Here is a 24,578-nt window from a genome sequence, read left to right as displayed (position 1 = left end):
ACTTCTAATGTTATTTAATTTATTATAGGGGTTTGAAGAAAAGAATTTGAATTTAAGCTATAGAAGCTCTTAATTGCAGTAAACTTAGTCAATCCGAATGTAAAAGTAAGAGGATCTGTGTCTGTTTGTACCGAAGGATCTCACTAACCGCTGAACCGATATGGTTCTCTTTTGCCGTAGCTTGTTCAAAGGCCATGGGAAGTTTTATAAATAGTTTTGGGGAGTACGTACTATTAGAAACTGCCATTAGAAAAAAATACCCTCCATAAAACATTTTTTTAACTTCAATTTAAAAAAAAAACTGGAAATTGGAGGTTCGACGTGCCTCTGAGGACTCTAGGGGCGTATCCGCTAGGTATAATGTAAGTAAGTGTTTTAGGATTAAACTAACAAATAAACTAAAAATTGGTTTATTCCTGAATTAACATGGAAAAGGATGATAACAAAAACTCCACCGATTAATTCATTAATCCTGAAATAAAAGATTTTCATTATTACATAGGATGCGACTAATAATATTTTTATGATTGGGTAAATACAAAACAAATAGAATACAATTAATAAGTCAACAAAGTAAATGATAAAACTGTTCTAATTTGGTTTATAATACGTAATTTTATTGCACTTGCTACAAGGATTTTCGCACACTTATCCCGAAGGATTAAATTATTAGGTAAAATTCATCTAGAAGTCTGTGAAGCACTCAATTATAACCTTTTTTAAGGACAAAATAATACGAAATTAAGGTTAGGTTAAGTTAAGATTCAGAGCTTTTGCAGGTGCTGAATAAGTTTTAGAAAACAAATAAAAAGGAGTTATGAGGTCACAAGTAGAGGGGAGAGGTGTAGCCCAATACGATCTAGAGGTATTTTACCCTTTAATATTTATTAAATTTAAGAATTTATTACAATAAGGCAATACTAAAGTTTCCTAATCATTCTAGACGCAAATAAAAGTATTTCAACTAACTAGAAAAAAGGTTTTATGATTTTCAACTAAGTATTTTATCTTAAAACATAAATTCTTAATAGTTAAATGATAATTTTTACATTAAATAATATAATAAAACTAAAAATATACAGCAATAAAATAAAGAGTGACAAAAAAAGTATCACAAATAACTTACAATAATCATATAAAATAAATATACTAATATGCAAAACTAACCATTTCTTGAAAATTTTCAAAAATCAAAAAGTTCTAAATATCTAATTTAATGTTCATATTACAATAATAAATTGGCATAAAAAATTTTCAAACAATATCACCAAAAGTATAATCTTATTCAATTTTATAACAGTAATAAAAAGATAATATATAGTACATATAAGCGGTTTTTTTGCAGGTACTTGTAAAATTACATTTCAATAAATAACTTATTATCTTAGAAATATATCAAACGTTAATTATTCATTAAAAAAATATATTAAACAATGACAAAAATATTTTGTTTCCCGTAATTCAAATGTATATAATCTATAGTTTCTTAAAAAATATAAAACTATAAAATGTTTATTAAATAAATTAGGTAAATGGTTTATGTATAAAATGCCAAGAAAGTGGTACGTGAAAGATTTGTACATTTTTCATTGTTGCAGAAAAAAGATATTAATACAGACAGACAACTTAAGATTAAAAATATGTCAATCTAGTAGGTATATCTTTCTGTGTAAGGTTTTATTTGTATTGAATTTGTGGATAATTGGCGGCTGGCATGTAAAAGCCGGCAGTCTGAGCCGCGTAGTTGTTGTAATCCTCCTGGACTGGGTTGGGAACGGCCGCAGGATACTGACCGCCGCCTGGAAGCTGCTGGAAGTGGCCGCTAGTGACGAGCTGTGGATGCATGTTGTACTGATCATAAGCTTGACCTCCTAGAGTTAAATCCATCACTCATTATATATAATAATCTCTTTTTCTAGAGAGGTAATTTCTTGTATACCTACTTTTTTCCAGACCAAGTATTATACCAAAAGAAAAAATTTTGAAAAAAAAGAACATCTAAATTCTGTATGTATTTAAAATTTTGAATACAAATGTTTGATAGAAGGCAACGCAATACTTTAAAGGAATACAAAAATAAAATATAAAAAATGAGTTTAAAGCAACTCAACTGAGGATTGTTTAGGAAAATCGCCTTGATTGAAGATTATTTTCATACTTTTGCTGAGCAAGTATAATTGCCGCTCGTCTGCAGATTATTGTCTTATTTTCCAATGGATAATCTCTTTCCTACAGTATTGAGGTAAGAATACTCATTCTGAACTTGATGATAAGGATACGCTTGCTGTGGCTGTACTAGGCCTCCACCTGGATGCTGAACATAGTTCTGTACAGCCCCAGGAACTCCCGGGTAAGAACAGTCTCCTGCAACTTTTAAGGGCATTGTTTTCAAATGAAAACGTCCATAAGGATGACAAAAATAACATTTGAAAACTTAAATTACCTCTGAAGACAAATAAATATTTTCTAAATTATTCTCTGTTGTGTCTTTGTCTCAAAATTAATATTTTAACAGCTTGATTTTTTAGAAGGAAGCTTTTTATTAATGCTAAATTGTAGGTATTCAAGTCGTATCAAAAGTGTTAGGGTAAGGCGGGGTGTTATATGGGGCGTGGCAGTGTCTTTTATTTGACCCACCTTCATAAAATGACATTTTTCTCCATGTTCCTATCGAACGACAGAAAAAAACACAAAAACAAAGTGAGATGATTTTTTAGGGTACCTATTAGGTCTCAAAGTAGGATGAAATTTTTTCTTCACTTTTTTCAATAGGTCGTAAAAAGATTGAGTTGTACAAAAATGATAAGAGTGAGAGTCTTAGGGGGACTTCATAAGCATTCAATAGGCTATCCATTCATGTTGAAATAAAAAAATATTATTTAGTTTTGTCAGAAATTAAAATTTTCGGAGGTGGGGTATTGTCGGTTTTTGCTTTTTTAAAAATCTACTTGGGTTTTTAAGGTAATTTTGTTGATAAAATTAAAATCTTTTTGGCCAAATCAAATGAAAATTCCTTATATTTTTAAGATCAGGCCTGAAAATGGAGAAAAAGGAATTTTAAGATTTTAAAAAAGTGAAATTTCTCGTACTTTGAAAAAAATATTTTTTTTTGTAAAAGAAAAGACCTATCTTTATAAAAAATATTGTGCGTGATTTTATTTATTACATTTACTAACTATAATATTTTATGGCATACTGTAATTAAATCAATATTTCATAGGTTTATAGAAGCTTAAAAATCAATCACCAACATCGACCCACGGCGGGGCAGTGTCTGTCATTTTTTAAGTCCAATTTTGACAAACTTCCAAAAATCCTAGGATAACGTCCATTTAGGACCTGATAGACTTTTCCGAGATCTTACTAGTGGTTTTGGTTTTAATTAGAAATAATAATTTTTTACCTCCTTTTTTTTTTAAACCGATAAACCACCGAATTCACCCTTACCCTACAAAAAGGTTAATTTTTTATATTAATAAAATGCTCATGCCTGTAGTATACTGCTGTTCATTGTACGGGTTGTACGTAAAATATGTTACTCCTTGTGGCTGCTGCTCTGGGACACCTTCAATTGTAACTTTGAAAGCAAATTTTAATATATTTTAGTTTTGCAGTATAGAAAGGTTTCGTGATTTTAAAACGTAATGTATATTAGAGTAAATGTATAAACATTTTTAAAAGCGAAGCTTTTCTATAATTAGGGTCGGTACGTCCGTACGTCCAACCGTCCGTAACGGATAGCTTTTTCGTTAATTTAGGCATGTTAGAATTGTCCTATCGATTTTAAACTTTGCATAGTGATTCCTTTAGTAGTTTGGTACGATTTAGAAAGCGTAGCAACTCTAATTATTACCAAAATGACCGTACGTCTATTTTAAACATGTTGATTTTTTTTTTACTTTTTAACAACAAATTTTAATGTGATCTAATTATCTGATTGATCTGAATTTTGGTATATTGATTCCTGGGACAACAAAGTATAATGTTATAAGCGAAGCAACTCTATAATCAAGTCCTAAAAATGAAAGTATGTCCATAAACATTATCCTGTATCAAGCAGTTTTTCAACAAATTTACTTACAATTTTGGTTTGACTTTTATACATTTATATTCTGATTATTCAGTTTTGACACTATACAAGTGTTAATGTCCGTTTGTCCTACCGTTTCAGTGCTTCGCTTTTATGGATGTTGTCATCCTTGTTATATTTAAGTGAATATCAAAATTTAATTAGTTATTACAAAACCTTGAACATTATTTGGAGAGGGTAATGGAAGTGCTGGTTTAGCAGGAGCTGGAGCTTGGATGTTTAGACCAGGATCATCTTCAGTAACAGCTTTATTTGTCTTATCTTTAGTTTCAGGTTCACCTTCAAACATAAAAGTTTTGCTTTTAGGTTCAACTATACAATGTTATGAGAAAAAAAAATGTTTTTTTTTATTTAATTGTCCAACCATTAGGTTGGAATAAGAGTAAAGTAAAATGATTTTGTTCTAATTTAAAGAAAAATATACATAATGCATTAATAGTCAATGAGTTACTTTTCGGTGTTAAGTCCTATACCTGTGGTCATTTTGTCACCCTTGTTATTGTCTGACTTGTTGGCATCATCAGCTTTATTCTCTTCAACACTCTTCACAATATCTGGGGTGCAACTCACAACTCTTAAATATCACAAAATAGTTCCAAAAAAAAAATAAATACATCCTATTACTTTGGCAGATATTGGAAAGGACTGGGAAGTATTACTTTTTTTCATGCTTGTAGCCGAAAAAGAATTTAAAATCCGATTACAATCGGTTAATATAGATATGCTAAACTTAATGTGTGATACACAAAATTTTGTTTTTGGAGACTTTTGTTTTGGCGTTCCTAAGAGCCATACCAAAGACAAAAAAGTTTAAAATTTTAAAATCAGTGACAAAGGTAAATTATATTATAAACATTTCTAATATCATAAAACATAAGAAATGGATTTCAATTTTAGCTTACAGCTGTCCATAACTTTGAGATTAATTCAAATTTTGGGTAACAATAATAAAAATAGGGGAAGTGCCTTAGTCCCAAGTAAGCCGCAACTCATTGCCAATGTACTCTGTAATTATCTAGATGACCTATTACAAAGATTTAGACATTATTATTAGCCATCTCTCGATTATTAATGATTTTGAAAATTGTAAATTAAAAATAACCTGGAATGTTTTCTCTCCTTCTGATTGGAATTGTTCGAATCCTGCTTTTCCTTGTCGGTGGAGGACCCCGAGGTGTCTTTGCTTGATGCTTCATCCTATTATTTTAAAGATAAACAATAGCAATTTCAAATATTATTTAAGGCCTCAATTATCCTTAACTAAAAGTAACAGGATATCTGTCAATCTATGTACCGAAGGATCTCTCTAACCGCCAAAACGATATCATTATGGTTCTCTATTATAATATAGATTCTCATGAGTCATAGGTTTCATAGTCTCATAGGTCCTGGGACGGTTTAAAACTATTTTGGGGAGGGTTACCACTCACTTCCCAAGAGATCACATTTTAATCTTTCGTTAAACACATATGTTCGAGCGGAAACAGATAAGAAGTAATTGAACCTGTCTTCTGGAACTTGTACTGGATTCATCAGTGTCTCCAATAGTCAGGTTGGCAAAATCTAATTTGAATAGAAATTAAATAAAATGCATAGAGGGGTGATGTTTTGTACATGAAGTGGCTCCATAGTTGAGGGAATTTTTACTAAAATCAATCAGAAATTTACATCAAATAGCAGCCAAGAAAATCTCATTAAACCAAAGTCGTTTTGAAGGACGAACAAAGTAGCTATTGTTGGGCTCGACTCAACAAAATAGCACATTAATTCAATTTGTAATGTATTAGTTTTGATTACCTGAAACTACGCCAGAGTCTGCCCCATCACTTCTCTAAAGAGATATGCAAATCAACAAATATCACTATAACTAATGGGGGGTTGGGGGGGGGGGGGGGGTATAGTTTTTCGTTTCTTTGTTAAGGTTTCTGGATAGTGGGTAGCACCTCAGGGTTACGGTCCCCCCGCAAAGCTAAGTGATAAGGAAAAGCTAACCACCCTTTATTAAAAAAAAAGGGTGATTGAGTGCACTTTGAGGGAAAGCGCTACTTTAATAAAATAATGAAACTATTACCTGGGAAAGTAGAGGCATGTTAGCAGAAACACCTAAAAATATTGCAGAGCATTGAAAATGTATAACTATGAACATTTACATCCGATAGATGCAAAGCGAAAAACAAGGGCTTAATAGATAAGGAGAGAGATATCTGAGTAGCTCATTCATATAGTAGTACTTGGGAGGAGAGCCAATTGGGAAGGAAAAGCAGAGCACCTGAGTTGGGTTAAGGCATTTCACCAGCTACTCTTCGTCCGTTGGCAGCAATTGGTACAACTTATAATGTCTTTAGTTACGCCACAATTCGGGCCAAGACACGATCCTATTACCGCCCCTTCACCGAGTAAATGAGTTTAAATCTACAGCTAAGAAACAGGTTTTACCATAATACTGAGTTGGATAGTTTTGTAGGTTAAAATTGTACTCCTCATTTCCTGTTGGCCACTGAGCTTGAACAAAGTATTGTCCGCCAGAAACTGGAACTTGGACGCCTGGACCGCAGACAGGATAGGTTTGTCCAACCATTGCAGAATTAGTACTGCAAAAGAAAACATATAATTAATTTCAAACAAGATTAGTTTTCGTAAATATCATTAAAAAGCTAACTTACATATAAACAAACAAAAAGCATCGAAAAACCTGTGCCTTTTAAAATGAACAAAGAAATCTGTTTTTCATGTAAAACTCCTTTTCATTTTACATTACTTTCAGTCTCCCAAGACTTTTTTTATCAAAGGGGCGGGGGGGGTTTAATGCAACCATCTCGTAATCAGTGATTAAATGGCACTTAGAATTCGAATTTCGATCTGAACTTTTGCATGAGTAATCCTTGGTAGGTCTATTTTCCCTAAATTGAACAAAAAGTTGGAAAAGTAACGGCTGGCGGCTCAGCCGTTTAGCCGTTTTTTGCCTATTTTCAGGGTAAATTCATCATCAATTACGTAGGAATCAACTTTTTAAAACATATTTTTGGTTTAATTCATGTTGAATGATAGCAATAACCAAATTAACCATTTTTAAAACTTCTAGTACCTACAGCTACTGTCTAAAACCGTTTGATAGGGTTTTGGAGTTGAAAAGAGTATTATGTGAAGATAGGTTTCGTGAATAATTTTCACTACAGATATCCAAAAAATGGCAAAACGGCTGAGCCGCCAGCCGTTAGCCGTTACTTTTCCAACTTTTTATTTAGGGAAAATAGACCTACCAAGGATTACTCATGCAAAAGTTCAGATCGAAATTCGAATTCTAAGTGCCATTTAATCACTGATTACGAGATGGTTGTATTAAACCCCCCCCCCCCCCCTTATTTATTAAATACAGCTAATTTCAGCCAGAAAGACAACCAGGCAAATTTTTTATTCATCATAAATACCTAAAGATTTTTCAAAATAGGAAATTGAAAACGCCGCATATAGTATTAACATCTGATGTTGATCTTCCTTTTGATATCAGGAAATAGAGCTCATTCCTATACGTAGGAACACAACAACTAAACACAGAAATATTTTGTGTACCTGTAACAAGGGCCTGGTAGAGGCTGTGCTCCAGAGTAGCCAGCTGGATCCATGGGCTGGAGGGTGTGATATTGGTGCAGACCTGTGTAGGAACCAGAAGCAAAACTACTGCAGGAATTAACCTCAGGTAGGGAAATCAGAGTCCTATTCCATCCTGTAAGAAAGTATAAACAAGGATGACAACATCCATAAAAGCGAAGCACTGAAACGGTAGGACAAACAGACATTAACACTTGTATAGTATCTGAACTGAAAAATCGGAACATAAATGTATAAATGTCGAATCAAAATTGTAGGTAAATTTGTTGAAAAACTGCTTAAAAACAGGATAATGTTCATGGACATACTTACATTTTTGGACTTGATTATGGAGTTGCTTCGCTTATAATATTGTTCTTTGTTGTCCCAGGAATCAATATACCAAAAATCAGATCAAACGGATAATTAAAACACTTGAAAATTTGTTGTTAAAAAAGTAGAAAAATCAACATGTTTAAAATGGACGTACGGACATTCTGGTAATGATTATAGAGTTTTCTAAATCGTACCCAACTACTACAGGAATCATCGTGCAAAGTTTGAAATCGATAGGACAATTCTAACATTCCTAAATTAACGAATAAAAGCTATCTATCTCGGACGGACGGACGGACGGACGGACGTACGGACGTACGTACGGACCGACCCTAATTATAGAAAAGCTTCGCTTTTAAAAATATCAGTCAGTATGAAAGAATTAAAATTAAAATTCTGATGCAAATTGGTGTTCATCCTCAATGATGACACACAAATTTACCTCTTCTAAAGATTTTAATTAGTGGTTAGAACGCTTTTACATTCACCTTAACCAAACAGCAAATCAAAATTCAAAAAATCCCCCAAGTTGTTAAGCTAACGAATAAGAAACGTTGTAAAACTTTTTGGGCTGATGTAATAAACAGCCCAATGTCCCCTTCCTCCCTGGCAGTTACCTAATAATTAAAATATATATATCCAATTTGTCACTCCGTCCAAGTGGTTTAAGTTGTATACATGACAAGAGTGTGCTTTTTAAGTTGATCAATTATTTTTAAACTACCTACACATATTATTTGAAATTGTTTCAAAAATAATCCTTAAAAATGTGAAAATAAAAATAAACCAGAATCTTCACCTTGAACTTGAGCTTGATAACTGAAATCTTGTTGTTGGATGTTATAATTGATGATTGGTTGTGGAGGAGGTACGCTTGGATCAAACATTGGACTACGGTTATCCTAAATATCTCCAGTTAGCAGAGCAGTTATAATAAGAAACATAAATTAAGGTAGAGATATTAGATAAGTCAAAAAAACGAAAAAGTAGACACACATACGAGACAGATTGATAGCACAAAAATTTCAAACATGGACAAAAAGAAAATGAACTACTAGCAGTACGTACTGAGTAAATTACATAATGGATCACATTGGTCAAACATTTGAGCGATCTACCCTAAATAGCAGCTGAGAAATTCATGTTTCCTCGATTGCTTTAAGAAATTACAGTCATATTGATTTATAGAGTAACTGTACAGGCATAAACTTCAAAACTTTACAAAGAAAGGGGGGGGGGGGGGGGTTAATGCAACCATCTCGTAATCAATGTATAAATGGCACTTAGAATTTGAATTTCCATCTGAAATTTTGCAGGAGTAATCCTTGGTAGGTCTATTTTCCCTAAATCGAACAAAAAGTTTGAAAAGTAACGGCTTAAAGCTGGCGGCTCAGCCGTTTAGTCATTTTTTGGCTATTTTAGGGCAAATCCATCACGAAACCTATCTCCACATAATACTCTTTCCCGCCCCAAAACGTTTTCAAATGGTTCTAGCCGGTAGTTGCTGGTACTAGAAATCTAAAAAAAAGTTTTTGGTATCATTTCACATGATTTAAAGCAAAAATATGATTTAAAAAGTTGATTCCTATGTATTTTATGATAGATTTGCCCAAAAAATAGGCAAAATCGGCTGAGCCGCCAGCAGTTACTTTTCCAACTTTTTGTTCGATTTAGGGAAAATATATCCATCTACCTAGGATTACTCATGCAAAAGTGCCATTTATACATTGATTACGAGATGGTTGCATTACCCCCCCCCCCCCTTTTCTATGAAAAAGAAGAGAACCAACTAGAGAGCAGCAAAACAGATAGATGGAATGAAGCACAATTTTAAAGTTAAAATAAATCCAAACAATTTCAATAATATATTTTGCACCTGGCTAATGGCAGTCGGACACAGCGAATTTGTACTTGCAACATTCGGAAAATTAAACACCAGATTTGTTGTTGGGGTTACGGCTGCTCCACCTCCGGTTGGTTGTTGCAAGGGGAGCTGGTTGTTGGAGGGGGTGTTTGGATACTGTGCTGGCTGCTGGAATCCTCCGGGGCTGATACCTGGAGGACCAGGAGTAGCTCCTGTCATATCCTAAAATTACTAACTGCAGGAAGGCAGGTTTTACCAAGCAATCTAGTTATTAAAATATTTAGAAACAAGAACCTTATTGAAAGCAACCTTAGATTATCGCAATGACTATTTTTTGCAAAACAATAACAAAAAAAAACCTTCCACTTTGTTATATTGAATATTTTACCTGGGTGGACCATGTAGGGGTAAGCAAAGATTGTTGATCATAATTGAAAAACCCTTTCGGATCCAAGGCACTTGCCCATCCGCCTGCAAAACCTCCAGCCACATTTTCACCACCAGTAAACATTCCCTGATATGCCAGCCCTCCACTGACAGAATAAATGTCTTGGGAGCTGGTTCCTGGATAAAACAGCTGACCATTTGAAGCTGTATATGCCACTTGTCCACTCGCAGGCTGTTGAATAAACCCATCTTGTTGAAATTGTTGCGCTGTTCCTAATTACGTAACATAAGACTAGTTTATTCATATTGAAAAGATATGGTTTTTGATGAAAATTTAAATTTTAAGCACTGTCTATGTCTTATTCGAAATTCCTCACAAGAATGGGATCACCAGAAACCTGAGTTATGTTTGCAGGGTCTTTGCCTCACCATTGCTGTGAAATTCAACTTAACCAATGGCCTGACATGGTATTAGTTATAATAATGGTTGGGTGCTAAGGTTCCAAAACCATCAACTCTCCAAAAATACACCATATTATTTTTCACTCTTAAATAGCACTATGCAATATGCATGAACGAGAAAAAGCGATGTTAAGAACCTTCCAGCTGTGATGTCAGGCAATTTTAATAGTGAAATTATTGAAAAATATTGTCAGTTGAAAAAAATGCTTATTTCTATTGCTTTTAGGTACTAAATAAATGAGAAAAATGCTGGGCATTTGGTGATCAGTATTAGAAACTTGTATTACATTGTTAAACTGAAGTAAATGGTAATTTTTTTCGACCATTTAATAACAAACAGTAACCCAATTGACCCACAAAATTTTTTAACATCACTTGATCTAGTTCGTGCTATTCCCCTTTAACATTGTAAAATTTCAAACCTTCGGCAGCATAAGGATTATATTGTTGCAGGGCATATGGATAGACTGGTGCTTGGTTCACAGGGAAAGGTTGAAGGCCGTTAGGATCAGGAAAACAACCTTAACAAAATTAATCAATACTCAAGGTTTTCGTAACCTTTACATCTGTTTTTCAGGAATCACTTTGAAATCGGTAAATATACCGGAAAGCTGTCTATAATATAAATGAGCTGAGATAAATAACTGTTATAAATCTTGTGTAATCTATAATCAATTCGTTTACAGTATTATAATTTGGCGAGTGTGAAAAAAATAATGTTGAATAAGATTCAATTGAAATTTCGGCCACATTGTACAACAATAACGCCATTGCCAGGCCCAGCTATACCAATTCCCGATGTCAAATAATGTAATTCTTTCTTCAACTGAGATTCTATGTTTTTTTAATTATTTTTTTTATTCTTTCCATTCCTTCACTTTTTAAAACTAGGAAAGGCACCTTACAATTTCAACAATTACAGTTTTTATAATCATACGCTATAGTGATGGCAATCCATCGAATTTTTGGGCCGGATTCGGATTCCGAATTCTTAAAGAATCCGTCAAAAAAAAGTGGCGGATTCCTTGCGGATTCCGGATTCTTATTTTTGGCGGATTCGGATTCCGGATTCTAACAATATTTTAAAAGGATTTTTAAAAAAATTTAAAAATTAGGTGCTACATATGTCCTAAAAATCAATGTTCTTGGTGTTCTCTATAATTCACTTCCGAGAATCGAACCAGATTTTAAATGATATATTATATAATGATGAAAATCTTTGCCTTCAAAGAGGAGGAGTTGAAAGAAAAAACTCAAGACGCTAATTTTAGCCTACCAAATAAGAATCCGGAATCCGCTATTAAAAAACGGATTCCGGATCCGGATTCCAAAATTAGCCAAAAATTGGGCGGATTCCGGATCCGGATTGTCAACCCTAATACGCTATCAATGGACGTAATCTTGCTTGAATGATTGCCTGGCAGTTGTTGCTGTTGGTCGCCACAGCCAGGTTGTGGTTGAAACGCTGTTGCTGGTCCTGGTAACTGTAACTGCGGTACTGGCAATAAGATGGACTCTTTAGGTGCAAGAGGGCCTATAAAATGAAACAAATCGTTTATTTTTTTCAATTGGAAAAAAAAGAAAATGAGAGAAACTTTAATAGGATCGACTAATATTACAAGTGTGTATTCTGTACAAAATTCATTTTTCCCCTACTGCAAATGTTTGCAATGTTTTCAGAACTCATTTTCCCCCTCCAATATATTTTTTATCCCCCTCCCCCTTTAGCAGGGTAACCCCATATATACCCCTGCTAATATATTCAAAATAATTAAAACCATAATAATGAAGGGGATAAACAAATATGGGCCTGTTAAATTTAATCTTACCATTTTAATTTGTGAAAATGGTTTTGGCCTGGGATTGAACTCCCCGCATTTATTTTAAAGCAAACAGGCGATCCGAATACTGTATAATTTCCCTCGTTAGGTCTGTCACTAATAGGCTTAGGGTTGCCAACCGTACTCGAAAAATTAATACATGTCGACAGCAAATGATAATGATATTGATTGTCTGCATGCCGTAGAATGACTTTGAAGCGAGTAAAAATATCATCCCTTGGTATTTTATTAAAAGATCTTAAATTAATAAAAAGCACTTTTAAATTTAATACCTAAAAAAACGCGAAACGAACAAACATGTACAAGATGAAATATTATAAGTAGATTTTACGAATTATAATTTAATTATACCTTGTGGATCATGGTTTGTTTCAAGTGATGGTGGTTTAAAAACTCTGTAATGCTTGGATTTGTTTTCTTCAGGTCGTGGCATCTCTAAAAAAAGCAAAATATGTATGTGCACAAATAATAAAAGTTAAGTCTAAAATATATCCCTTAGACGGTAAAAGATGAACTTATGACGCAACCTCGGAATTATTGTGTGCTAAATAAATAATGTAAACATAAATAAAAGTTAGCTTAATAATATCAACAGCTATTTTAAGGTCAAACATGCAAATATTAGTTTCATCAAAATAAGAATTGATTTTGTTAAATTAACAACAGAGCAAAAATACTTGAATTTGTACGAACGGTTTAATTGTTTTTTTTTATACGGTGCTTTCGCACAAACCTATCTTTGAAACTACAAGCACTCCTAATTTTCAAAGTAGATAAACGTATTTGTAGCTCCTGTCGGAGACCTATTTCCACGGGGTACTAACCCTTCTGTGCTATTATAGCCTTATTAAGCTAATCTAAGCTAAAATAAGCATCAAAATATGTTAATTTTCTCTCAAAGTTTGTTTGGGATCGATATACGATTGGAGTGAAACTCCCCAAAAACGTTTTAATGTTTTTATTTCCTACCTGAATAAGAATCTTTTGAAGTGTTATTACCGGGGCCAGAATTTTTGTTGTATCTGCGGTTTTGCATTCTCTTGTTCTTGTTAAAATCCTCGCCGTTTCCAAACCTATGACGTTGTCTATTGTTGTAAAACTTAAAGATAAAGATTACAATGATACCCCCTTATGATTTTACTTTGAATAATACTGATATAGTCAATATTAAGTAAGTTGAGTGTTCGTAAAAGCTGTCTTAACTTGCTTTTAAAAACAGAAGATTAACACCAACATAACTAGCTCTTTAGAATATTTGTATTTTTTGTACTTCAGGGGTAGTGATACTCATTAGATTTTATTGTAAATCCGAAGTTTAGTATTCTGAAAACTACTTATTTTATAAAATAATTTTAATTGTTAATGATGAAAACTGCCCTATTTGACTTATTGTTATCAACAATCCTATTGTTCACTGTCACTTGATTAACATTTTTAAAAACCATTCTGAAAACATAATTAAACCATTATTGACTGGTTTCTTTGAATACAAGATTCTATATTACATAGAAATTTCAGCTTTAAAATCAAATGTCATGTTAAATAATATTACATATAAATACTAAAATTTTGTTGTAGTCATCGAATACTAAGAATTAAAGTTCAACAACTATTTATAATACTGATTAGTTGCATTATTTAGTCTGAAAAATAAAGATATAAGGATTCTTAGTAAATAAGATAAGTTTCCCGTAGATTTAAATATAAATTTCTAAGTTTTGGAGAATAAAATATAGTGTCTAATATCTAAAAAGTTTAAAAAGTAATGGTTCCAAATAATATTAAACTAAGTAAACTGTCAAGCCAAAACAAACTGCTAACCCTCCCCCCCTCCCCCCCCCATTTAGTTCTAACTTAGATCCTTTTAACTTTCCTGAGTTTGAAAAGTTCATTTTCACCAGGAGTTATCAGAACTGTTCTTGAGGTCAGCAAGTACATTCTGAAGATTGGAGGTCAAGCTGGAGATATCAGCAAGGTTGGCAGAGGCAGGAAGCAGACACTCAGTCACATTCATACCTGTACGTTGGATATTTACATTGATTACAATCTTCTACCATGTAGTTATTTTTAAATATCAACACTTTAATTGCATTTTACAATTAGGCATGAACAAAATTTCAGTGTCGCCCAAACCTCTTTATTTTTACATATACAAAAAAAAATTACCATATAGACAGGTTGAACTATCACGAATTACATATTCTTGTAATACTTCAAAATGGAATTTGTTTTACCTGTTTGTATCCTAAAGATCTCCAAATCTTGGAGGCATGTTCTGGTACGCTGCCAGTTGTCCTGTTGGTCAGAGCAAAAAAAAACTTTTTCGATCTTTAAGATAAGAAAGTTCCATAGGTAGTCAAAGGGAACCTAGTCAAAGTCTGAATCTTACAGTAAAACCTTCAATTAAGATTTTTTAGAAATAGCAACCAAACTACCTATTATCGTTGTAAAAAATTAAAAGTATTTTATGTAAACATCAAACGAAGGAAAAAAACATGAAAATCTGGTACAAAAGCCCGGGTAAAACAGGCTCAAAAGGTGATACAAACGATAAGTCGGGGCATATATTTTATTGGTGGAAAAGGTAAAGTCATTCTCTTTCTTAAAAAAATATCATCTAAGATTTTGCACCATCCTGTAAGTGTTTAAGCATTGAAGATTGAGCCATCTCTTTTCCATAACTATAGAAATAATAAGAGCTAAATTAACAGTAAAACAAAGCAAATAATAAGAAATATAACACACTACTTAATCTCATAAAAACGAAAGTGTACACGAACAAATATAGATAATAAGATAGGTAAATGGCGTCAACTCTCTAGATCATCACATCAAATGTAGAAACAAAAAAGCAAGATTTTATGATATTCATCACGATTTTAAAAATTTGTAATTGTAATTGTTTAACAGTGTTGATAATGTACTTAAAGTCTTTTATTGCATGCGATATTTTTGCAGTCAATATATATACACATTGAACTCAACAAAACGTTTGATAGCATTTCGTCAAATCATATATCTTTTCTAATTTTTTCGTTCATTTAAATATATATACAGGGCGACCACCGCCTTTTTGATATTAATATTGAAAATAACGTACTACAAAAAAATTACAATGAACACAATAACGTACATTTTTTGAAAAAATAACGTACAATAACGTACCATAAAACACATATACATCTATAATACAAAGTAGCACGATGTCTCTCTGTCCGTCTGTCTGTCTGAAGCTTAAGATCTCAGTAACCACTGAACCGATTGGGCTCTACTCTTCAGAGAATATACCTACTGGTCCTGGGATGGTTTTGAGCTATTTTCTAAGGGGGGGTGGGGGGGGGACACACAAAAAAATGAAAAATACTCTCCTTAAAAAAAAATTTCTTTTTAAAACTAAAATCAAAAAAGGAAAGTTTGACTACCCCGCCTCCCCCCACCAAAAAAAAAGGAATTTCCTCCCACCCAATTTATTTTTTACTTTTTCTTTATAAATGTAAATAACACCTCTTGATTAAACCTCTTGGGGCAAAGCCCCTAGAGGCTAGGGGCGACCACTAGTATATCTATAATACAAAGTAGAACGATGTCTTTCCACTAGTATTTAAAGAAAGTAGTATACATTATATCAACTTTTGGATTCAAATTAAGGAAAAAACCCTTTTACTATAAAAAATCAACATCATATTCTACATTTAGATCTGAAAAAAATCACAGTTGTTTAAATTTCTCATTTACATAATTTATATCATGTATAAATATGGGAAGACATAATTTAAAGTTTATGTAAATTACATAAAATCTTTAAATGGTGCGCGAAGCGCGCCTGAAATTTTTCTACCCCCCTGAAATCTGTTTTGGGTGTTAACTACCCCTCCTTAATTGCCTCCCCTGAAAAAGTTACCCGAATTTAATCATGTAAATAGTACCAACTAATAATGAGGTTTATAGGTATTTATTTATTTAAATACGATTAAATATTCCAGCATCTTCGCCCCTAGCCTCTAGGGGCATCGCCTCACTTACCTACTTGTTATATTTTACAAAAAGAAAAAGAAATTTTTTTAGGAGAGGGGGATTCTTTGCCTTAAACCACAACAGGACCAGTAGGTATATTACCTGAAGAGTAGAACCCAATTGGTTCAGCAGTTACCGAGGTCTTAAGCTTAAGAAAGACGGATAGATAGACAGACATCGTTCTACTTTGTATTATAGAAAGTAGTATCTCATTCCTATAAGTACAAGAAAACATAAATATCAACTAAAAATTTTCTTGCTAACTGATGAACAAATATCATACTCTTTTAAAGTTTAACTTCGCATATGTCCTGATAAGGTTTGTAATTGGTTTAGAGGAATTTTTTTTTTATATTTACTGAAATGCTTGATTAAGTTGGTTTTTTTTTAAATTTATGGAAGCTTTACTATGACGTCATAAATCCCAGGATAAATTGGTAAAATGGCGCGCAAAGCGCGGAGAATTTTTTTGTAGTTTTTATGAAATACAAATACATTAATGATTACTAATACTAATCATACATTATAGAAAAACGTACAATAACGTATGCTGAAATGTTCATATTGTACACAAAAATCAATAACGAACAAAAACGTACCAAAAAACCTAAAAGTGGTGTTCAATATGAACATATTGAACATAACGTACATAGTGGTCACCCTGTATATACCTAACATAAACCTAGTTTAATCATCAATAAATATTTAATATTACTTTTGGAAGATTTTAAACATCACTTGATTTTCCAGGGAGTAAGGGAGGGGACAATGGGCAATTAATTTAATATAAGACTTATCAAAGAAAGGGCATGAAATCCAGTTTAATTCAATAAATTTGTAGGAAATTATAAAGGGATTGTTAATTGAATAATAGATTTCCCTAGCGTCATGTAAAGTGAAATCACAACTTGTTTTTGATGAAATATTTTGAGGTTTTTTGGTGTGACTTTTATATTACAAGATTATTGGACCCGGCCAGCTGCTAGCAAGAATATGACTGCCCCTTTTTATTCTGTTTATTTCCCTTGCCCCCACCTCCCTTCTCCCCGTCTACTACATTCCAAACTAACACAACGAGTGTTTATTTCCCTTGCCCCCACTTCCCTTATCCCTTCTCCCCGTCTGCAATATTCAAAACATACATAACGAGTAGCGGCATTTCATGCGCAAGTACCCAAACTCAGTCAGAAACTGCTAAATTCTTGCACATTCCCTTTAAGCCAGTAACCAAAGTCTGCGACTCCTAAAAATTGAATATTCGATCCATTGTCCCCTCCCTTACTCCCTGTGATTTTAACTTGATTGTCCTTTTATGAATTATGCAATATTTATGGTAACAAAGACTAAATAACACAGAAATAACTAAGAAATCAATTGAAAAGAGTAGGTATGCGAATTGTGAAATGAAATAAAAAAAAATCATAAAATGAAATTCTTAGGCATATGATTATCCATTGGCATTAAGTAATTGTGACGTAAAATGTGTAAAACGAACATTTTCTTTACGGAAATATGATATTATCGATATTGCATTAAATATCAATACGTGTAATAAATACGAGAGTCATTACATAACATCTAAATGTTGTGTCTCATCTTTTCGGAACACTAATATGATAAAACACATAAAAAGAAAATAATAACAGACTGTTTTCCGCGGATAGTAGAATTAAAATTATTAGATTAGTTTCAGTAACAAATAATCTAATAGCTTCAATTTTACATTCGTGGAAAATTATCTGTTTTACGATACGGATACATGATTTATCAGCACGACTAAAAATCTGGTTCTAAATCAGCGGAAATTGAGCTGATTCGAAGTCACGCTGGAAACATTATTATGATGATTATATTATATAAGAGTTTACCTGCCCCTGGTGTTAATACCCAGACTGCTGTCTGACCGCAAGCCCAGCTGGACCTGTCTTAAGTGCATCTCATACTCAGATCCTGTGGTTCTTGGTCTCTTCGACACCTGCACACATTCATTTCTCTGACAATACTTAAACTATTATCTGGCTATTTTACTTACTACAATAAAGGACTTCTATCAGAAATAGGGTACTTTAGGGCATCAAGATTTAAGCAAAAAGTTAAAATTCTTAGAAACGATAAAGTAAATATAAAAATGCTGTAAAGTACGATAAAACTTAACTAAGATATGAAGAAAATTGACCTACGAGAATATTGATCTGATTTTGAAAGCGGCTAATTATTATAATTATAAAATCAATCTTTGAATTATCATTTGGCACGAAAATGCCAAAAAAGTTATTCATCACATCCAAAATAAAAATAAAATAAAGTTTTATTTGTAGTGAAATTAATTAGAAAGAAATGCATGTATGATTATTAGTTTATATTCCTGATCTACGCCGCTGTCTACGGGGCCATGGACATCATTTGTTACTCCAGTGGCAGCCATTCTTCGTTTCCTTAACAGTATTTATAGTAGATTGCAAGGAAGAGAATATGATTGTTAAACTTTAGTCCGCAGAAACAAAATAAAAAAACACGAAACCTTTTCCATTAAGTAAAATTGCCAAACTGTCTGTTGTTGATTTCGGTGGTTTTTGTTAAAGAAACGAACATGTGAATCAAATAATCTTCTACTTGCTATTTAAAGTCTTAGCTGATTTTTAATATTATTAAAGCAAGAGTCAATTTTCCTCCAAAACAAACCCACTTTTTGCACCCGCCCCCCTCCCTTTCAACATTTAAAACTATTTTTAAATATTAAAATATGTTTATAAAGCTTATTTTAATCATCAGTTGCTTAATAGACTTAAATAAAATATTAGATTAAAACTTTCCAAAAAGCGAAAATCATGAAAACGATCAAGTCAGGAAGCTTAAACTGAACGTACTGACTTAAAATTACGCTTTTTTTAGTAAATGCATAATTGCCAACTGTAAAAAACAATATAAATGATAAACAATAATTAATCTTTGATTTAAATCCAGTTATGATTAAGGTGATAATTTGCTTTAAAGATTAATTCTTATTGTTACGGGAATCCTATAGCAAGATATAAAGTCCTTAAGATTGTAAAAGAAGGTTCCGGGTAAAATTCGTAAAAGGGCATGTTTTAAGGCTTAAAAATAGTAGAACGATAATATTCACTAAATATGTGTTTTTTTATTGAAAAGAACTATAGACAACAACTTTTTTTTTTAAAGATAACATAAATTTTTATCGTTCTACTACCTACTGTTTTTAACTTGAAACACACAACCTTTACGGATTTTACCCGCAACCTACTTTTCCCTTTATAATATATGCCTAAATTTTCCCTAAGGGTTATCAGTTATAGACGTCCGAACAGTCACGCCCCATATCATATGAAGAAAATTTATCACCTTCCAGACAATGTTTCATTTTCATTCTCACGTTGATGCTTTAGCATACTGCCGCTGCTGAAACTTGCATCCGCCGCCATTTCAAACTCCGACTCGATCCCCGAATCTTCGGCCATAATCAATGGTCTTCTCACTTTATCTAGAGATGGATGAACGCCATTGCTATACTCCATTGAAGCCATTTTTTCTGAAAATTATCGGATTTCAGCAACAGAATAGAACAGAACTATCCAGAAATGTATTCAGTGTTAGAACAGCTAAATTCTGGAATGATCTTCCTGTTTATGTGAAAAAGGCAGCGTTGCAGAGCCGTTTAATTTTTCTTGAAGCTTTTTAACCTAACCCGGAGCCGTTTTTTAACGAAAATAACGTCTCTTGTAGCTCCGGCTCCAGCAATGTATGGCGGCTCCACAACGCTGAAAAAAGGCCGTGACTTTACATTCAAGAAAAGATTTGATAGTCATATTCACACTTTGGCACAGTTATTCAGACCTCTTACTATGACCCTACTTGGGTTCTTAGGAGTATACAAACAATAAACAATAATAGACAAGTATGACTACATCCAGAAGTAGAATGAAGCGTTCTTGGATATAAATCGATTCACTAACGTGAAAGCAAAAATGAATTGCAATCAAGTGAGTTCATGAATAAATATTATTGGTTTGAAGGACCTTCATGGTAAATAATTAATCCATGTTCTAGATCTTATATTCATAAAGCCGAGAAAAAGATATCAAATCAATGCCCTGGACTTAAAAACTACCTTTTTATTCCACTAAGTAAAAATCAGTTCGAAACCCTAAAGAAAAAACTTGAAGAATTTTGTGGAACAGAGTTTTATAGTTGAAAAGCCTTCTTTTTATGGGTTCCAGAAAAGCAAATCAAAAATATGATTCATATATCTGTATCCGCTAAAATATTATATTAAACAAGTTTTCAAAGGATCGACTTTTGAAGTTCGTACTTTAAACTTAGGGTAAAGCGGGGCGAACTCGGTGTTTTTTTCGGTTTTTTGAACCTGCAAATCGTAAAAATTATTTTTTTTAAATGGGACCAAGACCAGTAGAAAGATCTCGGAAAAGCCGATCAGGTCCTAAAAGGACGTAAACCTAGGACTTTGGGAAGTTTGTCAAAATTGATCTCTAAAACGGCACCGACTTCGCCCCGCCTTGAGGCGAAGTCGGTATTCGAAAAATCGATGACGTATTGATTTTATTACAGCATGCCTAAAAGGTAAAAGTTGCTAAATGTAATAAAGAGTATGCACAAAATTTTTTATTAAGTTAGGTCAACTTTTTCTACAAAAAAAAATAATTTTCCCGAAGTACGCGAAAGGGGGATGTGGAAAATAACCATTTGGGCAGGGGGGGGGGTTTACTCGAGAACCCTTAGAGCTAGAGGGAGCTAATTTTGGATATAAGCTTCTATGGGGCCAAAGTTACTTTTAAAATTATCGTCGACCCCCCACCCCCCCCCCAAAATTTTTTTTTTTTTGGGGGGGGGGCGGGTGGATTATACTATAGGATGTTTCTCATAAACGACTTGAGATAAATGGAGCAAACCTTGGGATACAAGTTTTGTAGGCCTATATTTGATTTTAGAATTATCGTTGACCACCCACCCACCCCCAAACCCCTAATTTAGGGGGGGGGGGGGGCGGGTGAATTATACTATAGGGTGTTTCTCATAAACGACTTGAGATAAATGGAGCAAACCTTAGGATACAAGTTTTGTAGGCCTATATTTGATTTTAGAATTATCGTTGACCAGCCACCCACCCCCAAACCCCTAATTTGGGGGGGGGGGGGGGTGAATTATACTATAGGGTGTTTCTCATAAACGACTTGAGATAAATGGAGCAAACCTTAGGATACAAGTTTTGTAGGCCTATATTTGATTTTAGAATTATCGTTGACCACCCAACCACCCCAAAACCCATAATTTGGAGGGGGGGGGGGTGAATTATACTATAGGGTGTTTCTCATAAACGACTTGAGATAAATGGAGCAAACCTTAGGATACGAGTTTTGTAGGCCTATATTTGATTTTATAATTATCGTTGACCACCCACTCACCCCCAAACCCCTAATTTTGGGGGGGGGAGGGCGGGTGGATTATACTATAGGGTGTTTCTCATAAACGACTTGCAGCAATTTTATTTTGGGTGCTACTCCCTTAGTTTTAGAGATAATTGGATAAAATCTTTTGGGCTGGGTCACTAATTACCCCAACTATTGGTATCTTTAAAAAAAACGGCTGCGAGACCGCCGCTCCCGCCGCCCGCCGCCGTTTACCGCCGTCACCAAAAAAAATTTTTTTATTGCATTTCTCGCCGAATTAGGCAGTTTGGAATCATTTGAGACCATGTTATTTTTTTCAAAAATTTCCCGCCGCCGTTTTTTTGAAAAGATACCAATAGTTGGGGTATTTAGTGATCCAGCCCAAAAGATTTCATCCAATTATCTCTACTACTAAGGGAGTAGCACCCAAAATAAAAGTCGAAACAAAATTGTAAGTAAAGGGGGGGGGGGGGGGGGAAATGTGGTGACTCGTCACACGACATACCAGCAATTTTATTTTGGGAGCTACTCCCTTAGTTTTAGAGATAATTGGATGAAATCTTTTGGGCTGGGTCACTAATTACCCCAACTATTGGTATCTTTAAAAAAAACGGCGGCGGGACCGCCGCTCCCGCCGCCCGCCGCCCGTCGCCGTTTACCGCCGCCACCAAAAAAAAAATTTTTATTGCATTTCTTGCAGAATTAGGCAATTTGGAATCATTTGAGACTATGTTATTTTTTTCAAAAATTTTTCGCCTTACAAGCAACCCTGCAGGGGATTTAGTCATTTTTTTCAAATTCTCAAAAAAATAACATGGTCTTAAATGATTCCAAATTGCCTAATTTGGCGAGAAATGCAATAAAAAGTTTGTTTTGGTGGTGGCGGGCGGCGGGAGCGGCGTTCCCGCCGCCGTTTTTTTTTAAAGATACCAATAGTTGGGGTAATTAGTGACCCAGCCCAAGAGATTTCATCCAATTATCTCTAAAACTACGGGAGTAGCACCCAAAATAAAAGTCGAAACAAAATTGTAAGTAAAGGGGGGGGGGGGAAATGTGGTGACTCATCACACGACATACCAGCAATTTTATTTTGGGTGCTACTCCCTTAGTTTTAGAGATAATTGGATGAAATCTTTTGGGCTGGGTCACTAATTACCCCAACTATTAATATCTTTAAAAAAAACGGCGGCGGGACAGCCGCTCCCGCCGCCCGTCGCCGTTTACCGCCGCCACCCAAAAATTTTTTTTTATTGCATTTCTTGCAGAATTAAGCAATTTGGAATCATTTGAGACAAAGTTATTTTTTTCGAGAATTTGAAAAAAATGACTAAGTCCCCCGCAGGGTTGCTTGTAAGGCGAAAAATTTTTGAAAAAAATAACATGGACTCAAATGATTCCAAATTGCCTAATTCTGCGAGAAATGCAATAAAAAAATTTTTTTTGGTGGGGGCAGCAAACGGCGACGGGCGGCGGGAGCGGCGGTCCCGCCGCCGTTTTTTTTTAAAGATACCAATAGTTGGGGTAATTAGTGACCCAGCCCAAAAGATTTCATCCAATTATCTCTAAAACTAAGGGAGTAGCACCCAAAATAAAATTGCTGGTATGTCGTGTGTTAAGTCACCACATCCCCCCCCCCCCTTTACTTACAATTTTGTTTCGACTTTTATTTTGGGTGCTACTCCCTTAGTTTTAGAGATAATTGGATGAAATCTTTTGGGCTGCGTCACATACCAGCAATTTTATTTTGGGTGCTACTCCCTTAGCTGTGTTAACACATAAAGGCATATTTTGGGCTGGGTCACTAATTACCCCAACTATTGGTATCTTTAAAAAAAACGGCTGCGAGACCGCCGCTCCCGCCGCCCGCCGCCGTTTACCGCCGCCACCAAAAAAATTTTTTTTATTGCATTTCTTGCAGAATTAGGCAATTTGGAATCATTTGAGACCATGTTATTTTTTTCAAAAATTTTTCGCCTTACAAGCAACCCTGCGGGGGATTTAGTCATTTTTTTCAAATTCTCAAAAAAATAACATGGTCTTAAATGATTCCAAATTGCCTAATTTGGCGAGAAATGCAATAAAAAATTTGTTTTGGTGGTGGCGGGCGGCGGGAGCGGCGTTCCCGCCACCGTTTTTTTTTAAAGATACCAATAGTTGGGGTAATTAGTGACCCAGCCCAAAAGATTTCATCCAATTATCTCTAAAACTACGGGAGTAGCACCCAAAATAAAAGTCGAAACAAAATTGTAAGTAAAGGGGGGGGGGGAAATGTGGTGACTCATCACACGACATACCAGCAATTTTATTTTGGGTGCTACTCCCTTAGTTTTAGAGATAATTGGATGAAATCTTTTGGGCTGGGTCACTAATTACCCCAACTATTAATATCTTTAAAAAAAACGGCGGCGGGACAGCCGCTCCCGCCGCCCGTCGCCGTTTACTGCCGCCACCCAAAAATTTTTTTTTATTGCATTTCTTGCAGAATTAAGCAATTTGGAATCATTTGAGACAAAGTTATTTTTTTCGAGAATTTGAAAAAAATGACTAAGTCCCCCGCAGGGTTGCTTGTAAGG

At 34.1% G+C, this 24,578-nt stretch overlaps 4 protein-coding genes across 17 annotated transcripts in view; all 4 read right to left on the bottom strand.

Moving 5' to 3' along the window:
* The window catches only part of LOC145334557 (bumetanide-sensitive sodium-(potassium)-chloride cotransporter-like), a 93,790-nt gene extending 93,315 nt beyond the window's left edge, over positions 1-475 (bottom strand). For 7 of the 8 annotated variants that reach the window (XR_013884857.1, XR_013884858.1, XM_080180069.1 and 4 more), the window contains exon 1: positions 419-475. The gene's annotated coding sequence lies outside the window, so the exon portion shown is untranslated. The remainder of the gene's footprint in view (positions 1-418) is intronic. The other variant, XM_080180079.1, reaches the window with a different exon arrangement.
* On the bottom strand, positions 473-11,337 carry LOC145334583 (uncharacterized). 7 transcript variants are annotated; one of them, XM_080180099.1, is made up of 16 exons: positions 11,150-11,337; positions 10,267-10,538; positions 9,891-10,100; positions 8,814-8,916; positions 7,661-7,814; positions 6,527-6,681; positions 6,162-6,193; positions 5,888-5,921; positions 5,595-5,653; positions 5,193-5,287; positions 4,564-4,664; positions 4,247-4,369; positions 3,491-3,565; positions 2,233-2,370; positions 875-1,874; positions 473-684 (listed from the first exon to the last, which is right to left on the bottom strand). In XM_080180099.1, the coding sequence occupies exons 2-15, from the start codon at positions 10,387-10,389 to the stop codon at positions 1,678-1,680; spliced, it is 1,599 nt and encodes a 532-aa protein (XP_080036225.1). In that variant the 5' UTR covers positions 10,390-10,538; positions 11,150-11,337; the 3' UTR covers positions 473-684; positions 875-1,677. The 7 variants fall into 7 exon arrangements, with proteins under 7 accessions (XP_080036225.1, XP_080036231.1, XP_080036239.1 ...); XM_080180105.1 differs by having other exon boundaries at positions 473-647; XM_080180113.1 differs by having other exon boundaries at positions 2,233-2,364.
* A 750-nt stretch (positions 11,338-12,087) lies between these two features.
* LOC145312368 (uncharacterized) lies at positions 12,088-14,460 on the bottom strand. The gene is made up of 4 exons (XM_080151607.1): positions 14,423-14,460; positions 13,538-13,667; positions 12,920-13,003; positions 12,088-12,261 (listed from the first exon to the last, which is right to left on the bottom strand). Exons 1-4 carry the CDS (start codon positions 14,458-14,460, stop codon positions 12,103-12,105), a joined length of 411 nt encoding a protein of 136 aa, XP_080007733.1. The 3' UTR covers positions 12,088-12,102.
* On the bottom strand, positions 14,013-20,127 carry LOC145334549 (uncharacterized). Its single transcript, XM_080180024.1, has 7 exons — positions 19,943-20,127; positions 18,952-19,017; positions 18,451-18,579; positions 15,208-15,249; positions 14,803-14,867; positions 14,446-14,584; positions 14,013-14,215 (listed from the first exon to the last, which is right to left on the bottom strand). The coding sequence occupies exons 1-6, from the start codon at positions 20,122-20,124 to the stop codon at positions 14,463-14,465; spliced, it is 606 nt and encodes a 201-aa protein (XP_080036150.1). The 5' UTR covers positions 20,125-20,127; the 3' UTR covers positions 14,013-14,215; positions 14,446-14,462.
* Between the last annotated feature and the right edge of the window lie 4,451 nt (positions 20,128-24,578).

Source organism: Acartia tonsa, chromosome 2 (assembly GCF_053477335.1).
Source record: "Acartia tonsa isolate MP-2025a chromosome 2, ASM5347733v1, whole genome shotgun sequence".
Classification (NCBI taxonomy): domain Eukaryota; kingdom Metazoa; phylum Arthropoda; class Copepoda; order Calanoida; family Acartiidae; genus Acartia; species Acartia tonsa.
The sequence above is the reverse complement of the archived record's forward strand: the minus strand, read 5'-3'. Positions and strand labels throughout refer to the sequence as shown.